The 18,765-nt window shown below is 32.1% G+C and overlaps 1 protein-coding gene across 1 annotated transcript in view; it reads left to right on the plus strand.

The window, feature by feature from the left end:
* LOC146538846 (uncharacterized) overlaps positions 1–16,668 on the plus strand; it is a 60,359-nt gene extending 43,691 nt beyond the window's left edge. The window contains exons 8-9 of the mRNA XM_085185355.1: positions 13,274–13,407; positions 13,815–16,668. Of these exons, the coding sequence (XP_085041481.1) occupies positions 13,274–13,407; positions 13,815–14,029 (349 nt within the window). The 3' untranslated portion in view covers positions 14,030–16,668. The remainder of the gene's footprint in view (positions 1–13,273; positions 13,408–13,814) is intronic.
* The last annotated feature ends 2,097 nt before the right edge of the window (positions 16,669–18,765 follow it).

Consider the following 18,765-nt stretch of genomic DNA (forward strand, 5'->3'; position numbering starts at 1 on the left):
AGGCGTTATCGAGTTTGCTCTCAAAGATACGCCATTTTTAAAACTTCCATCAACTCAGGTAGGTTAGGTACGGGGTGCGGCCAATTGTGGTTCCGCTTTGTTCTTTACTTCCTTTATGGGGTTGACGAAGTTACCGACTTCCGGCGCTCGTATAATTTGTGTTCCCGGCCGCGCGATGCGATTACCCAACTTGCCCGGAATCCGATCTGTAGTTCTGTAACCGCTTCGGTGGATCGAGTTGGCGGCTCCAATTCATTTGTCGCTATTATTACGTTATCCACACCAGGCCAGTCATGATACAAGGTGTGACTGTAAACACGCCCGGTCGTAGGTTCGATTTCCACTCGAGGAAATATAATATTTAATGTTTTCAGTTTTTTGCACTGATGTCAAGGCAAGGTGCGGAATTGAGTTCCGTCACAAAATTTGACGAAAAATGGCGAGTGTCTTTACACTAGATTCTATCTGCCTATCCCGCTGTGTGCGGGATACAGCGTGAAGCTGAAAAAAAAAGGATCTATAGTCAACGAGCTTTCCATATTGTTACAACTAAAAAATGTAACTGCAATATGACAATCGATTTAAGAATGGATATAAATAATTAGAGGACGCTGCGTTTAGTAATATACATAAAAGTAGTAAGCTACGAATAAATGTAAAAAATTGTTGGCCGAAGTTATTATGACAATATTAATAAAGATGAATTTTAATATTTACTTGTAAAGATTTATCCATGTAAATAGGTAATAAAGAAAGCTCTCCACAACGCACGGCGGGCGGGCGGACGGGCGGACAGAGGGCGGGTGGTACCATGAAATGAGCTCATTTCTATTCCTCGCAAACAAATACATAAGTTGCCTCATAAAATCATCCACAAAATACACTTTTATTAAACGAAAACAGAGCCAACGTGGTCCGTGCATAAGTTAACATAACTCAAGTCCTTGTTAAAACATAAATTAGAACGTTGGCTCGCCGGACGTGGAAACGGCGGTACACTCGCGAACCAATCTCGCGTTCCCCGAGGCGCGCGCGTAATTGCTTAAGAGAAAAATCCAAATGAGAAATGAAAAGGGAATCCCTTTTTCAGAGGGAAAAGAGGGAAAATTATATAATTGAATATCTTTTTCGTAAGTATTATGAGGTATAAAATATGATAATTAAGTTTCTGCTTACGGTGAGCGAGACTGAGCGCCGAGCTTATCGCTTTAGAGCGGAATTCTCTTAGAAACATTAGCTTACGTTGGAAATGTTTCCACGCTAGATATTTTTTGTAACTATGTTATTTTGTAGCTTTTCATCAAATACTAAGTACTGAGAGCGCTCTTCTGAATACAATTAGATATTTTTTTATGTAGAATCCTATTATAAATATTTTAATGGGAACTTTCATTCGAAGATGAGTCAGTCGAGTTATATTTTTACTTTACTTTAACGCTTAACGCTTTGTCTAGTCAAGAGGAACCTGGGAGCCTAGTGTTAGGACACTTAACCCCCACTTTCCTCCAAATTCTTGAGGCATTGCGTGTTGAGGCAGAATTCATAGCCGCGCTTAAAATCGAGGAAATAAAATGCAAAATTTTTCATTTCCTCGAGTGGGAATCGAACCTACCAACATCGTGTTTACAGTCGCACGCTTGTGTTCTTTTACCAACTAATGATACCAATAAAATAATACACCCTAAAACTAAACCAATACAAACATACAAAACAATAAAATCTACTAAAACAAAAATCGGGCGACAATTGTAGGAACCAATAGACACCCCGTATAAGATTTGGCGTCTGGCCGGGTCGTTAGCAATCAGTGTATTTGTGGAGTAAACGCGTTACCGTCGAGACCGATCGTGACTAGCTTTCTTATGATTTTGAGTAAGGGAGAAGAGAAGGTAGAGGAGCGTCGCCCCACTTTGAGGAAAGTAGAGGAACGTCGCCACACTTTGAGTAAAGTAGACGAGTGTCGCCACACTTTGAGGAAAGTAGAGGAACGTCACACTTTGATATTCAATCGTATCGTTGATTCGATACAAATTGAATTTATGGATTTATTTCACAGCTCTCTTAGGAGTCTATTGTCGTTGTCAACTTGATTTTTGTGAAGATCGTTTGGGTTGACTTGTCACTGATTTTTTTTTATTTTGTTATACACTTATTGGGTTCTGTGAATGTGTTTTTTTAAATACTGATTATAGATACAGATAGATACGGATTCAAGCCTATCTATCAAGGAATGCATAATATTTTAATGAGTAAGCTATTTGAGGCCATGCAGGAGCACAAGCGTGCGACTGTAATTGCGATGGTTATAGGTTCAATTCGAGTTTTATTATTTCCCAGTAAAAAAGCCCGGTATCCGGTCCTCCATTCAATAGGCAATGTCTTGGGACTTTGGCGGAAATCGAGGAACAAATATATCTTAATGAGAACGGAGTGTCTTGACACTAAGTTCCTAGGTTCGCCATATCTATTCTGCTAAGTGCGAGATACAACGAAAAGCTTTAAAAAGAAAAAGTTTTAATTTCGATTGTACTTTATTATATCAAATATTAAAAATTTAATAAATATATTCTTATACGGGGTAGCTATATAAAATAGTTACGAATCTGAGATTTTCATAAAAAAAATATATATTCTTCACCTTTAAAATACAAATAATAATAACCCAACATAATAAATCATATAATAAATACCTCCCAGCAAAGAAAAATGGCTAAACCTATTTTCTTAACTTCACCCAAACTAAAACGAACCCTAGGGCGTGGCACCCCAATACACGAAGCATTTATAAATAATAGACGTAGCAGGTATCTACGTGAACTGCTCCTCTATGAATAATGCAATGAAGTCCGTTCAGTAAACGCGTTACGATTTTTCATAATAATACCTCCTTGGTAGGCTCCGCCCACCTTTTTTATATTGCTGCAATCATTTATACGCCACTTTAGATAATAAAGTTGTTTTTCTTGTTATTGTAGCTTTTATTATGTAATGTTGTACAATATACGATGATACTGAAGCCAGTCGTGGCGCAGGGCCACGTGTCACTGTAAATGATACAGGTAGTGAGTTCGATTCCAATTTGTAGAAATTAATTATTTAATATTGTAAGAACGGAGTGTATTAACAATAGGCTCCCTCTGCCTACTTACACATGGAAGATACAGCAAGAAAAGAAATTGAAATATTTTGTTTAGAAATTGAAAATATTTATTCAAGAAATTGAAAATATTTTTTTAATAATATACAAGAAGTAGATGACATAGAATGAATTACATAATTTACCTTAGAAGAATCCATTTCCAAGGCCGGTACGGGTTCAAATTCATAATTCCGCAACTCAACATCAGCTTCCCTCTGATAATACGGGAAAAGGCGTGAAGCTGCTTAATTAACATACGTCCGCCTCCATAATATTTATTAAAATTGCAATTAAAAAGTCAATTGCACTATTAATTATCCTTTAAATATCTCAAAATGAAAGGAATCATCACATTCAATTGAACAAAGTACTTAAAAAGTTAACAAATAAAGATTATATTATGCTAATGACCCACATATCACGATGCTTGAACCGTAATCACTTTTACATGTAAAATAATAAGAGTTATTAATGTATGAAACATTAATTGATGGATATGACCGACGTGGCGTTTAATTTGACAAAACCCTTTATGAGTTGAGCTCTAATTAATACAATTTCAACTCATAATTTAGACATATGAGTTAAACTTAGTTGTTGTGGTGTTTGGTCGTTTTTAATTATTGTATGGTAGTTTGATAATTTCTTATATGAATAATTATAAAAAAGTATATATATTCTTATTTCGATTTTTATGTAATAGAGTCGCAAGAGGTATATTTTTATTATTATTATTTTGCCAAATTAACAAATGTTTGGGATTTGGACATTTTTTTTAAATTGCAATATTTTTTTAAAACTAATCTTTTACATCTTTCTAGATATCTAGATAAAACTTAAAGGCAAATTGCATGGCAACTATGATTTACGACTTATACTATTTTTTTTAATCTAATTAAAGGGCTTTGTCGCTTATGCGAATATGTGACTCATACTTAATCACAGAAATTTCTACCTACACTATATGAGTTCCGCCACTCATCACAGGAAAATGGGGAACGGAGTGTTTTAACACTATGTTCTCTCCTTTGCCCTGTTGTCTGTAGGATACAGCGTGAAACTGATACATTCATTATGTTTATACTGACGATTGTATAATGTCAAATATTTATGAATATCTAAGGTATTTTGCTACGTATCAACATCCTTATTACAGGACGACACATTCACTCACTCATTCACTCACTCACTGACCAGTTTTTTCATCGCATCCATATTCCCCGAATTAATTTATGCCTTTTTTACGCAATAACATTTAATTGGAGTTTATTTATCACATTTAATTTTTCTAATTTGATAACTCAAACGGTGTTTTTATTAAAATTTATGAGTTGAACGAAGTAATTGTCGTTTCAATTTATATACGTTACGTGAACAAATGTGTCAATAGTGTTTGTAACAATATGTTGACTTGTGAGTGCTCTAATCTATATTAATCTTTTATTTATTAAACGATTCACGCTCTTTTTCCATACTATGAGACTATAGACTTGTTCCGTATAATTTTGATTGCATTATTATTTAGTTTTCTTATGAATGTTACTTATGTTATTATCAATATTATTAAAAATATTAAGATAATTATTAATTTTAAATAGGTGTGATTGTAAAGGCGACAGTTATAAGTTCGATTCCCACTTCAGGAAATTAGTTATTATTTATTAATATTTTCATTTATTCGCTCTGGTAAAGACAAAATGGCGGCGTTGAGTTTCGCAATCCAATGCGCAATGCTTCCAGAATTCGACGGGAAGTGAGGAACGTAAGTATCTTAATAGTAGGTTCCCAGAATTACTCTGCCTACTCTGCTATGTTAGGGATACAGCATGAAGCTAAAAAGAATATTTACCATAAGAAAACATTATATTTTCTTAGAACTGGAAAGATATCTAAGAAGACCTGAAGAAACGTATCAATAGCACCGTTTATTAGAATATGTCGACTTAAATGTTTTAATGTATATTAATCTTTTATTTATTCAACGCACGCTCTACGACTCTCTCATTCATTGTAGATTTAACAAATGTGGTTGTGCTTGTCAACCTGATACTTATAGCTGTAGGCTCTAACGTGTACAGTGTAATAACTGAGATTAAAAATTAATTATTAATTAATGTTACTTAAGTTATTTGCTAAGTTAGGAAAATAGTTATCCATAATATTAATTTTTTTAACGTATTAAACTTCTAATTAACTTCTTTCTCTAGTCTCCGTTCATCTTTAAAGTCATTTTATTAAGGACACTGTCAATGTACTTTTCCTATTTGGATGAGGTTAACGTCTTTTTTTTCGAAAATTAAAATTATATCTATAACTTCTAACTAAACAACTTCACAACGACAAGTCGATGTTTAAATTAAAAACTATTTAATATATAGTAAAAACAAATATATACAAGTATTAAAGAACCGCTTCAACTATCAATATACAAGAGGAAAACAAGAAAATCATCCCCTTAAAGCCGTTCTTAGCGTTGCCGCGGCTTATAAACAAACGAACGGGTCGTTTTAAACCAGTAAGGAGTTTAAAGTCCGCAGGGAGTCAGGGCTGCATTAGCGGTGAACGCAAATATTATTATTCAACGGATTATCTGTACTGTGCCTGTCTTTGTCTTATTGGTGGTGGATTTCGATTTATATTTTTCTAATATTATCATATAAATTCAATAATATTTTAATATGTTTTTTGAAGCTTTTGGTATTTGATTTGTTTGTTTATATTTTGATTTCTTCGCTTTGATAAAGAGGCAAACGGCGTTGATACCGACACTTAATCCGTAACGCCTTCGGAATTCGGTGGAAATTAGGAAACGAAAGTCTCTTAATGAAAACAAAGTGTAATAACACTAGGTTCCCCCGTACTACCCTGCTATATGTGGGGATGTATCCCAACTTTTTCTGACCAAATGTGAAAAAGTTGCCTATTTGTCCGTTTAGTGTTATAAATTATTTTCATGAAGGCTTTGGCTAACTAAGCCACATACATCGTTTTCTAGTCTAGTTTATTAGATCTGTAGGCACTTGTCACTTTACTTTTACTAAAAAAAAAATCTTATTTAAATGCATGGATTCTTGCCCACTGCGCTTGTGAACTTTTAACATTTTTCAGAGCCAAATAAACTAATCAAAACTATTATATTGATAATGTAATACATATATAACAATTCCTTATAATAAATTAAACAAATTTTACATATCTTAGAAAAGTGACTATAAAAATAGTATATTCATATAAGGTACTATAAGGCAATCCAATTCTAGAGTGCAAAGAATATTTAATACAATTTGTACGTCTCAAAACGTGGGCACGGACAGTGAAATATTACTGAAACATTCGGGCGCTGCTCGCAAACACATTACCTGATTACGTGCCGACCGTCTGCACCACCAGGAGCTGTATCACACGGCGCTTTCACAGGGCGATGCGACCACGACCACCATACGACCACACGACATGTGAGAGAAACTTGTGCAGCAGTTAAGTTTCTGACTGAAAATGTGACGGTTTTAGTTTCCATTTTCTTGTTCTGGTAATAATTAAGGCATTAAAACGTAAGGTAAGGAACGGTGTATTCGTATTTTGTGTATATGTATTTGGTGGATTGTTTGAAGCTTGAACTATTGGAGTTATTAAAAATACATCAGATGTAACATCAGATTTTTTTCTGCGCGGTATAATTTTGCTTAGTTCTTAAAATAACAGTTCTCTGGAACTGTTAAACTCTACGTTAAGTCTACTTAAAGGAAAAATGCTATATAAAAATAACAATAACGAGAACACAAATTTTAAAAAATATAATTTTTGAAATAACTAATACTTAAAATATAATATAATATTACAAAAAATATAACATCGCAGCACCCGTCACGTACAGGTCTAACCCCCGGCCACCGCGTAATTCCACAAATGGCAGTAACTCGAGCTGCGCGGGTTTAAAATTGAAATTTATATGCACGCATTATACATGAGGTGGGACGGTATTACAGTGGGCTCAAAGAAAATGATTGTAAACCCCAGAGACCAGATAGTTGACTGGATAGTAACGTGGATTACCGGCTCTTTGCGGATGAAATATACGAACATACATATCTCAACTACTTTAGTGAATTTTGTACGTCCTTAAATCTGGCACGCACGTAGCATGGTAAGCAGAGAGAATCTAGTGTTCAGACACTCTGTTCCCCACTTTCTGCTGATCTTTTCGAAGCATTGCGTGTTGAGTGGCGAATCTCAAGGCGGAGCTTGTCTTAGTGTTAGAGTAAGGAAATTAAACTATTAATAAATAACAATTCATTCCCCGGAGTGGGGGTCGAACCCACAACTATTGCGTTACACTCACATCCTTGCTCATATATATATCTAAGAAGCTGTGTATACGATAAGATAATTCAATCGATGTATGCTACTTATTAGTTATTATACAAACAAGATTTAATATCACAAAATTATTATTTAAGCGACTTATTATGCAAACCAAAATTAAAAATTCTGTATTAATTAAAATAATAAATTCAGCTCTACTAAAGTAATATTTACATTAAACAAAAAATCCAATAATTACTTTGTAAATATAAAAAAAAGTAAGTACCTATATATAATATTAAAAAAGCAGGCGTCTCGTAATTTCGTGAGGGAGAGACGATTACGGCGATTAAATATGCATTAACGAATTTTTCTCTTTAAAAGCTGAAAAAATGGCGTAAAAAGAAAATTGGCAATTAGGAGCTCCTCCCCCTGCCTACCTTTCACTTAAAATTAAATTTACTTCTTAAAGATGTACATAAAGTGGTGTTTGAGCGTTTTAGCGTTCTCTCTTTGAGGAATTATGTACGCGTGTAGTTGTTTTACTTGACTTCTAAACTTTTATTTTTGTTATTAGTATTATTATTAACTAGAACTATTCAATTTTGCATTGTGTTTTCATTGATTTTTTTTGTTTATGTTTCAATAATTAAAAAATATATATTTTCCAAGTCCAATAAGACAATATTATGTGAGGCCACTCGTGGCGCAGTAGAACAAGCGGGTGACTGTAAACACGAAAGATTGTGGGTTCGATTACCACCCGAGGGAATGTGATATTTAATATTTTCATTTCTTTGCTCTGGTGCCTCCAAAATCCGGCAGAAGGTCGCCAAAGAAGTGAAGAAGAAGAGATGAAAAAGAAGAACTAACTAAGCGAACTCGAAAAAAAATGACAATACTATACAAACCTCCCTAATTCCTTAATAATATAGTTGAGTGCTATTTTAGAATTCGCCTTATAAATGAACACTACCAACGCTCGCAAGCCATGAGCTTTATCCGATAGCACCTGAAATTCAGCATCATGAAATGCCTGACACGCCGCTATGAATAAATGATCAAAATATAGTTGTGCCGTGACAGTGTGCGCGTTCACAAATGAAAATTAATTATGCAACACGATAAATTGACAGTAATTTAGTGAAACGGCGCGACGCGACGTGACAAAGTTCCTGTTTGTTACGTACGCTAAGTGGTAATAATATCAAGACTGGTTGAGTGCATTATGTTAGACTATGTTTAGAACGTGGTTTTGCTTACTTTCATATATTATTTGGAGGTTAATCAACAAATAGTGTATTTGAAGCATTTATGGCATGAAAAACTTGAATATATGTTCATAATAATGTTATATAAAATACAGATAACAATTAATTTTATTTATTTGAAGTATTTAGTATATAAAATACTTTACAATAGTTTATAATTATGTATTTTAAAATACAGATAACTAATAGATTCAGGCACAGATAAAAAAATAAATTCTTATTCTATGAAATACAGATAATATTAAAAAATATTGTATTTTTGTCTTTGAAATGATCATTCTTAAAAACACTCATTCCATACAGCCTTGCTTGTATGAGTATGTCATTACAGTAATGAGAAAGAGTTAAACGAGCCTTCGTTAACGTTTTGAGTGTATGAAATGATGTAATACGATCCCGAGAGATTTGGTTCGAATGTGAATGACTTTTACAATATAAATTACAAGTTTTTTTGGGTTTTTATTTCTTATTGCAATATTTAAAATATATGTGAGTATTATTTTTAAATATTTTTCATGTGTGATCCAAATATCTTAATATAAAATAAACGCTACAAAAATATTCGCGTTATGGTTATTGGATCGATTCCCATTCAGTGCAATTAATTATTTTCATAGAATCAAAGCCAAAAGCCGAATATCTCGAAAATTAAGCCATAAATAAGAAGCGAAGTGACTTAACTCTAAATTCTCTATTATATTAAAGCCAACTTTAGTCATAAACTCCCATATTATATAGAATACCTTCACACAAAGGCGTGATAGTTGGGGGGTGGCCCGTGTCGCTATAATCAGTTAATTGCATGAATAATTGAACGCGCTCATTACCTACACTACCCGCCTCTACCTCTACCTCTACCTACAAGTTACGAATACGTTGTACGGTACACCCCTTATAAGCTATGCTGACATATTTACTTAGTTGTTTTAGTTTATTAACATAATGGGTGAAATGTATTATCATGGTCGCTTTAAAAATATTTAAATAATTAATCTTAAATTATTGTTTGCCTTATTTCATAATTTATAAGGAGTAGAAAATAAATATTTTTGATTTATTGTTAAGTATTGTAAAATGGGGTTTTAACTAAACATAATCTTTACGTATCTCTTAGTCATATTAAACTGAAAGAAGGAAAAGCAGTTCTCTTCTCACGAACAATATTAATAATATTTATTATTTATTAATTTATTAAATAGGAAGCCAAAGTTGTATACAATCATAATTCTTCTGCCAAAAAAACCAATCTACAATAAAGAGAATACAACATAAATTGTATACGAGATCATTGACACAATTTTTTTAATTATTTAAACAAACTCACAGCAATCACGTAAGTCTATAGTAATAAAAAGTCCAACTACGCAAGAAATAATTTTACTTATTACTCGAAAAAATATTTTTAACTAATATTTAATAAGAAACCATTTTTTAAATATAATATAACACTTTCAAATCTACAGAGGCCATAAATATCACATTACAATTTCTCAGTAGAACAGTCAATTCTGAACATCAATGAGAAAATTTAATACAATCAATTTACTATTTCATCAAAGACCAACAAACAGAGGTGGCACTCAATTCGCCGGGCGCTTTAATCAAAATTAGTAACGGTATTAAGGGCAGCATCAAGTCTCTTTGTTCCACGCCTTGTATTCAATTCGCTAGTTGAATATTCATATTAGCAACTCCTCGAGGAGGACAGTTTGAGATGCCCCTCCCCCCTCCCCTCTCCCCCCTAACCAATTAATAGAGGTACGCTTCGTTAGACTTGGCCAAACTTTGGGATTGACCCTTGCAATACAATATTGTAGATGCTAAAGATATTAGGAAGTAAGAAGGATTGGTTGGAGAGTTATATACTAAATATTTTTTTCCTAATTATGAATTTTAGATATTTTCTTACATTTATTTATAAGAAAAGAGGATCTACTTTTTCCTTTAACATTACTATTAATACTATTAATGTGGTTATATGTGATATTGTGCTATACTGGAAATATAAAAAATATCCAATATGCTTAAAAAAAATAATTTACATCTACCACTTTGTCTTACACTATTATCTGCTTCTTGTAAAACAACTATTTATATATTAAAATTATCAATTATGTACAGATATCAATTTAACATGAAGAATTAATGCAAAAAACCGACAACATTACACGTTATATCCCGTACATAGGGGGGAAGGCAAAGGTAACCTGGGTACTTACTATTAAGGCACTTCCGTTCTAAATCGGAGCCTTCGAGACATTTAATATAAAACTCCAAACACACATACACATAAATATTAAAAGAAACACAACATAATCCACGACACAACACAAAAGAAAACAACATAAAAAACAACAGCACAGTGTCACTAGTACTAAAACAACGAGAATAATACTAAATATACAGTTTCTTTCGTTTCGCGTTACGCAAGTTGCATTAAGCTAGTTGCAAAGTCAGATTGTATTATAGCTAAGGGTGCGGCCAGAGTGCAGGCGGGCGGCGCGCGGCGCTCGTGGATACCATCAATTATTACCATATATAATGAACGCAAATCCTTTGATTCCATTGAACGAGTGCCCGGGGGAATTTCGTGTGGTGTTATAGGCGGTGGCGGTTTATATCGATTTTGAGAGTAGGATGTGTTTTTCTTATATTTTTTTTTAACTTTACTATGTGAAATAACAAGTAATATGGCGATTGTATTTTTAAATAGTATATTTTAGTGGTGGAGAGTTTGTCAAATTGTACTATTTAAGTTGTACGTATATTTTTCCGTTTTAATAAAATGATATGTAAACGTATTTATGATTATTTTGTAAAATGTCACACAGACATAACTCAATTTAACAATTTAAATGGGCATTTTACTTTTAATTATGTTTAAAAACGTATATAAATGTGTTTTATGTATAATATTAAAGTTTTAATGACAGACTTACAAAACATCTAAACACGATTTTATTGACAATAACGATATTTAATAGTCTTTTAAAAACAAATTTAGTCTTAGCAATTCAAGTTCAAGTGCAAATTAAAATTCAAAAAAATAGTTATTCCCGCACAATACTCTCAGTTCTATATAGAAAAAAAAAACCTAAAAAAAATAATATTCCTCAATCAAGTTATTTCATTAACTTACCTCAATAATATTTACTAAATTCCAATCTCCAAAAATCATAAAAAATCCCACCACCAAACCGCTACCACCCACACCTCGCGCCCCAGGCCGCGGCACATCAGCTATGCACTGAGAGAATGCCAGAGCGACGCGACACCTCGGCCGTTCATTTCATTGTCTCAATCTCTCTCTGACGCGATCTGCTCTTTTGAATTTATTTGACACTCGCCCGGCGTTTAGCTGAGTGATTTTCATTTATTCAAGTGTAGTACAGATTGTTTATTTTACTTATTACAAGTATTTCGAGGTTGTGAGTTCGTTCCCATTCGAGGCAATGAAATATTTTATATGTTAATTTTTAAATCGCCTTATATTGATTGGAGAGACATCACCTGACTGTTAATGCGACGGATATGGGTTCGATTTCTACTCTGGGTAATGATCTGTTTGCGGTTCCTTGCACTGAAACAAGTCGTGACGTTCTCGAAAATGAAACTATGCGTAGAGATCAGAGTGTCTTAACACTAGATCTTCTACTCTATTCTTCTAAATATATTATATGGTAAAGTGTAAATTTTATAAGCGTACATTTATAGCAAAACAAGAAAACATTGTCTACGTGAACCATTAAGAAATAAATTTATTTCTACACATATTATTTAAAGTATTTTTATATTTACAAATAATATTAATATTGGAGTTAAATATCTTTCCAAATAATACACTTTATTTTAATAAATTTCAATCAACTTTGCTGTATCAATGAGTAAAGGCATTATAAATTGTATTACCATTTTATGCTATGAAGGGTTCTTTGATCTCCTCTCGGCGACAGAATAAAATAAGCAAAATAAATGTCTGGAGACCAACGCCCGCCGCTGATTTTAAGAGGAATATAATTGTTTATTTCATTTTTAAATCTAAATTAATTATGCTCAATAGTGAACTCGGCATAACAAATTATTTTCATGCGTAAATAAATGATTTATTCTAACTTTTTATTTTCATTTAAACACTTTTAAGTAGTATATTTCTACATTTAGTTCTCTAAAGCATAAAGCTACAACTATAACTACCCATGCAAAGTGTTGGAAACGTCAGATTTCTAAAAATATATATACCAAAAATATGAGATTAACCCGGCTACAAAATTTCATTTAATTGATTTTTTTATCCCGCTGGAGGAACTGATTTTTGTGTCTTCGCTCTTTCTTCAAGGCAAAGCGCGGCGTTGAGTTTCGCCGTCTAACGCACAATGACTCCAGAATTCGATGAAAAATGGAGAATAGAGTGTTTTACCACTAAGTTCCTTCTGCTTCTGCCTACTCTATTGTGTGCGGGATACAGCGTGAATCTGAGTAAAAATAGTTTCATATAAAATGTGTAATAATCCTGAAAATAAAAATCTAAGTATAACATAACTAATTATCCGCTTAATTACAGTACGGGTGCGTTCCGCTCGTCGCCCGCAACCAGCTCGGACCCGCCGGTGCCGCCTCCGCTGTTCTTGCCGCCACACCTCTCGCACCTCTCGCAGCATCTCAGCCACTTGTCACAACCCTTCTTCCCACTTAAAGGTAATTTTTGATTTTTGATCTTCACAACAACACTAAGTTCTTCCTGCTTATTATACTAAATGTGGGACATGTGTAAAGCTAAAAAAGAAGAAAAAGCTACAGTTCTAGTTAAAATTGAAATTTCAAGGGAATTTGCTTTTGAAAGTCTTATATTCATATTTCAGACTTTTCATAATATTATTGAAAACTTTTCTAAATCGTAATAGTATAATAGTCGTAGTACTACTTTACTATATAAATCACAGTTGTAAGTTCCCCCGTTTGACTTGGAGGAATGAGTTATTTTCATTTCCTTTTTTTGATCGCACGGCGTTTTGCAACACAGAATGTCACGAAAATTAGGCGGGTCACTAGATCCTCCTACTCAAGCTATTTTTATACCATATTAAAATGCTTATTTCCCCCAGGTTGGGGATGCCCTTGCTGTCCAAAAGAGGAAGCGCGCTCTACCAGCGTGGCAGAACTCCGCCGCAAAGCGCACGAACACTCCGCGGCGTTACTCCAATCCCTCGCCAACTTCCAGTCGAGGGCCTTACTTCCCCTACCGCTGCCTCTACCGCCCTTGCCTCTGCCGCTGTTACACGAGCCCACCCCGCCTGAACCACCCAAGCATTTAGATTAAGTTTTCGTTATCTCTATTAATTGTATTTTTGTATTTAGTATGGTTGTTTTGTATAGAGGAATAGATATGTTTAAATATGCTCGTAGTTTAGTTTCATTTCTAATTATGTATCATTGTTAAGGATTTTTTTCGTTGTAATAAATTGGGGTACGTCAGCTAAGGTCAATAAAACTGAAATGTTTATTTAAATATTTTATTTCTCGATAAATTGAATCATTTCCTTTGATTTCTTGTAAAAATTGCTCGAAAATGTCACTATTCAAATTTTTATTGTAAAAATTATTATTGTGACAGCCAAATTTTTTTTTTGATATTACGGTGATATTGTTTACCATTTTATAATAAACATATTTGTCATAATTATGTACGATAATATTTTTTCATTAAGTTATTATATAGAATACTTTAAAATATTTCAATTTAAATACTATTCTGTGTTCATATACATATAATATAAGATAATTCGCACGATTAATCATAAAAATTTGCTAGTATTGTACAAAATATCGGCGTAGAGTTCCGAAACTCGACGAACTGTGTGTGTTCAAATGAACTCAGCGAAGGACGGAGGTTGAAGGAGTGTCTCGACACTAGATCCACTGTGCATACCCTGAGGGAAACAATATACTCATAGCTTTAGGCTGCTTGAGTATCGTACGGAACCCGAATATTTGTAGAACGAAGTAATTATTCTGAAATAGATGAATGGGATTTTACAATTGTTGTCTTTAAATATATTTTTAATACGATAAATTTATTACTGTATTCCGATCCCCATTTTTCGCCAAATTCTAGAGACATTGCGTGTTGAGTGGCGGAACTTAACGCCGCGTTTACAATATAACAATAATTACACAATTATAAAAGTTTTTCAAGAATATTCTGTGAATTCTCTAGTGCCATTTTCCACTTTGTGCCAACATAATGTGCCATATGTGTATACGCGGTAGGTGATATAGTACGTAGTATAAGCGATCAATGTTACATATTTAATATAATTTTATAATAATTTAAAGTAATAAATAAATTTAGGTTATTATTTACAAAATATTTATAGATATCTATAGATTTTGTGTTTGATTTACAATTTGAACATTCTAATAAATATTATAATTATGATTATATATACAGTCTTAATAACTACCATATAGTAAAGCTATTTCAAAATGGTAATTGTTTTTTTCTTTTCATCAAAGCAAGAAGAAATAAGATAAAAGATTATATTATTACATATTTTCATCTTTTTTAAATATTTTCTTACCTTTAATTGTAGCCCAGACTATTCCAATTCAATTAAATATTCCAAACGTAAAACTTCTTAATATAAGAATACAAAAGTATATTTTCCTTTAATTTTCAAATATACATTTTTATTCGTTTTATAGTTATACCAATTCCATATATACAGTTTTATGCTTTTTTTTTCATTGAATAGTTACTTGCTCTGTACTTTTAAATAGGGTATTAAATATATAGATAATTTAGTGTAAAAAAGTCACTTCTGGCGTCGTTTGTCATAGTATCTAAATAATTATTTTATTTATAAATATAATTATTTTCTTGTAAATATTTTAATTGCTTTACCGATATCAGTATTCGACCAAATCGTTGTGAATAATTTTGTTTTATTAATAAATATGTTAATTTTGTATAGTAGAATATTAGAATTAGAAATAAAAATAAATTGGTTATGTAATAATCTTATAATATACTAGATTTAATGCTGAATTTGTGCTTATTGTAAATAAATAGATTACAGATATATATTTAGAATATAAGTACGTAATGAATAAGTAATAACAGTTACCTTATATTTTTCAGTATTAAATATAATTTTAATTTGTAGCTTTACCACCCGTGGATTTTTTTTTTCATTGTAATTTAAAAATAAGATTAAGACGTCTGACAGTGAAGACGACGGTTGTGGGTTCAATTCCCAGTTGGGGAGAATTAATTATTTTTATTTCCTGGCTCTGACAACATGCAAGGTCTCCCATATTGGATGGTGCGTGGGAAACAGAGTTACTTGTACTTCATAATACTGGTATACGATTATATAATATTCAATAATTATTCAAGAATAGATACTAAAAGATGTCACAAAATTATTGTAATATCGGAAAGTTTTTTACGAAAAAGAAGAATCTCATGTAAGCATTACTTTGCACTAACTATTATATTGAATATTTTAATTTAAGCAATAAACGTTTTCTTTAAAAGATTTTGCACTTTTCTGGAGAAGTTAATTAATTAATATACCCACTGGTATAAATTGCGATTGGCAATACAAAAAAATATCGCAATTTATATCAGTTTTGTTACTCTATCTAAAATAAGATTTGTAATTTCTATCTATAATAAGAATAAATTAAGATTAAATTGTAATTAATTATATAATAGGATTTTAAGTTTTTAATCATAGGTAATACCGACGCCATTTTGTATATACGTAGGGGTGGATAAGCTTGAGAAGTAACTGCACTATGCACGAGTTTGGGAATTGTGGCGTCGGTAGCGTATTCATATACGTATATATTAAATAATTATTTGTATATACATTATATATAGTTAGTTAGCTTCTATAGAACTTCACGTGATTAGTTGTTTTCATTATTAAAAATAAAATTATGTACATGTGATTTTTTGTGTGTTTATTTCAATGAAATACCTACCATATCTTTCCTTTCCTATTATTTTAAATAATATTTTAAATGCAGAATTTATAATGATTGATACAACATAAAAACTGGGAAAAATAAATTTAATTAAACAGAAAATAGCAAAATATTGATGAAATAAAAATAGAAGACTAAAAGAATAAATAGACTTTTTTAATAGGGCAATGGGATATGTAATGTAAAGATCTATTTACAAAATGTACGTTTATATGAAATAAAAAAAAAGATTTTAATAAATAGCATTTACAATCACTGTCTAATAACAATTTATAGTGTTATTATTATTTAATAAATTATTAATACTTTGAATTACAAAATAAAATAATTTATATAAAACATACTTACATAACTATAATATATAAAAACTATATTTCGATTAATTTAAATAATAGAACATATATACTCACGTATAAATACAAAGGCCAGAGGGTGGATCAAGACTGAGATTTGGAACATGGCTACGGTCTACGCAATGCTACGAAGCGCTACGAACGAGTAAAGCTACGAATGCCAGAGGGGTTTAGTAGTAGGTATAAGAGCGTGCTTCCAAATTATATCAATTTCATGTAAATTGTTTCAATGATTATAATTATAAGGGAAGTACAGAATATAAAGAATTTACTAATACTTTTATTATTTATACTTACGAAACAAAATTATAATAAAACTTTGTAATAGAATTTGAAAGTATTACAATTTTAAAAAAGGCCATAACAAACCATACGTTCTTATCGAGCTTCGATTAACTTCTTAAATGCTTATATAGGCCAGTCGTGGCGCAGGGGCAAAGTGTGCTGCCTAATTAACTGGTTGTGGGTTCGATCCCCACTCGAGAGAAGGAAATATTTATTTAAATTTATATTTTCATTTCTTCGCTCTGGTGTCGAGGCAAAGCGCTGCGTTGAGTTCCGCCACTCAACACGCAGTACCTCTAGAATTTGGCGGAAAGTGGGGAACGGAGTGTCTTAACACGAGGTTCCCTCTGCCGGGTAGGCAGTGCTGTGTGCGTGCATAGCGTGAAGCTGATTTTATTTGATTTTGTATATAAAGAGTACAATAAATAAAGCTTTTTAAGAATTATCTGTTAAAAACTTAATAACCTAACTTACTGTAATGTTATTGAGTCACTTATTTCAAATATGCCAGAAAAGCTCTATTTCTTTTCTTTTTATAAAATTAAGAACTGTTTAGGAAATAATCTTTTTTTTTATATTTCTTTTATCCATCAAAATAATCAGACAAGCACAATATTTTGGAATAAAATGATTTTTTTGGCTATGGATTGTACAGAAAACTTATGGATGGACAGGCTTCACAACTGCGATGATATCGTCTATTTTCCTTTACTCGGCGACGTCTCCATTTCGATTGTCATGGCTGATCATGTGCGATTGTCAAAATTATATTTTAATGGCCATTCTTTCAGTAACTCTTCCCAAGTGCTCAATGTTTGAGAAAATTCGTAAAAGTATATAAATAGAAATACTTGCCAACATAGAAACAAATGAATAAAAAAGAACAATATTATATTACAAGAAAAAACACAAATAAATAATAAATACAATAATTTATATGAAGAAATCTTCATAAAACAAGAACAATCGTATATAAAACACAAGTTGGACCATTCGTCAGTTCTCTTGACGCGTTCGCAATATTCCTGATGTACTTACGTAGGAACATTTCAGCGCTTACGCTTTTAATAACTAAATGCAGGTGATGTTTGGGAGAGTTTGTGAGTTGTGGCCGTTGATGATAATTTTAATGGTATACGAGTATTGTTTTGGTAACAGCTGTCTCGGTAATTAGTGGTTTTGGTAACATGCGAGTGTTTGTATAGGTGTATTAGGCGTAGGCTTTCGTATAAGATTTTTTTAAGACTTAACAAAATAAATAAATAATAACAAGAGGAAAACTCCGTTTTTTTATTTACTTTCCTTCAATTTCTGAAGTCCTAATTTCGGATTACCAATATTTAGTATTCGTTATTTATTATCCGAAATAGTTATACAAATCGAGAAAAGACAAATACCAAATTGAGATTGAAATTAAAATTAA

Source organism: Heliconius melpomene, chromosome 5 (genome assembly GCF_056956725.1).
Source record: "Heliconius melpomene rosina isolate 202511_hmr_F chromosome 5, ASM5695672v1, whole genome shotgun sequence".
In the NCBI taxonomy this organism is placed as follows: Eukaryota; Metazoa; Arthropoda; class Insecta; order Lepidoptera; family Nymphalidae; genus Heliconius; species Heliconius melpomene.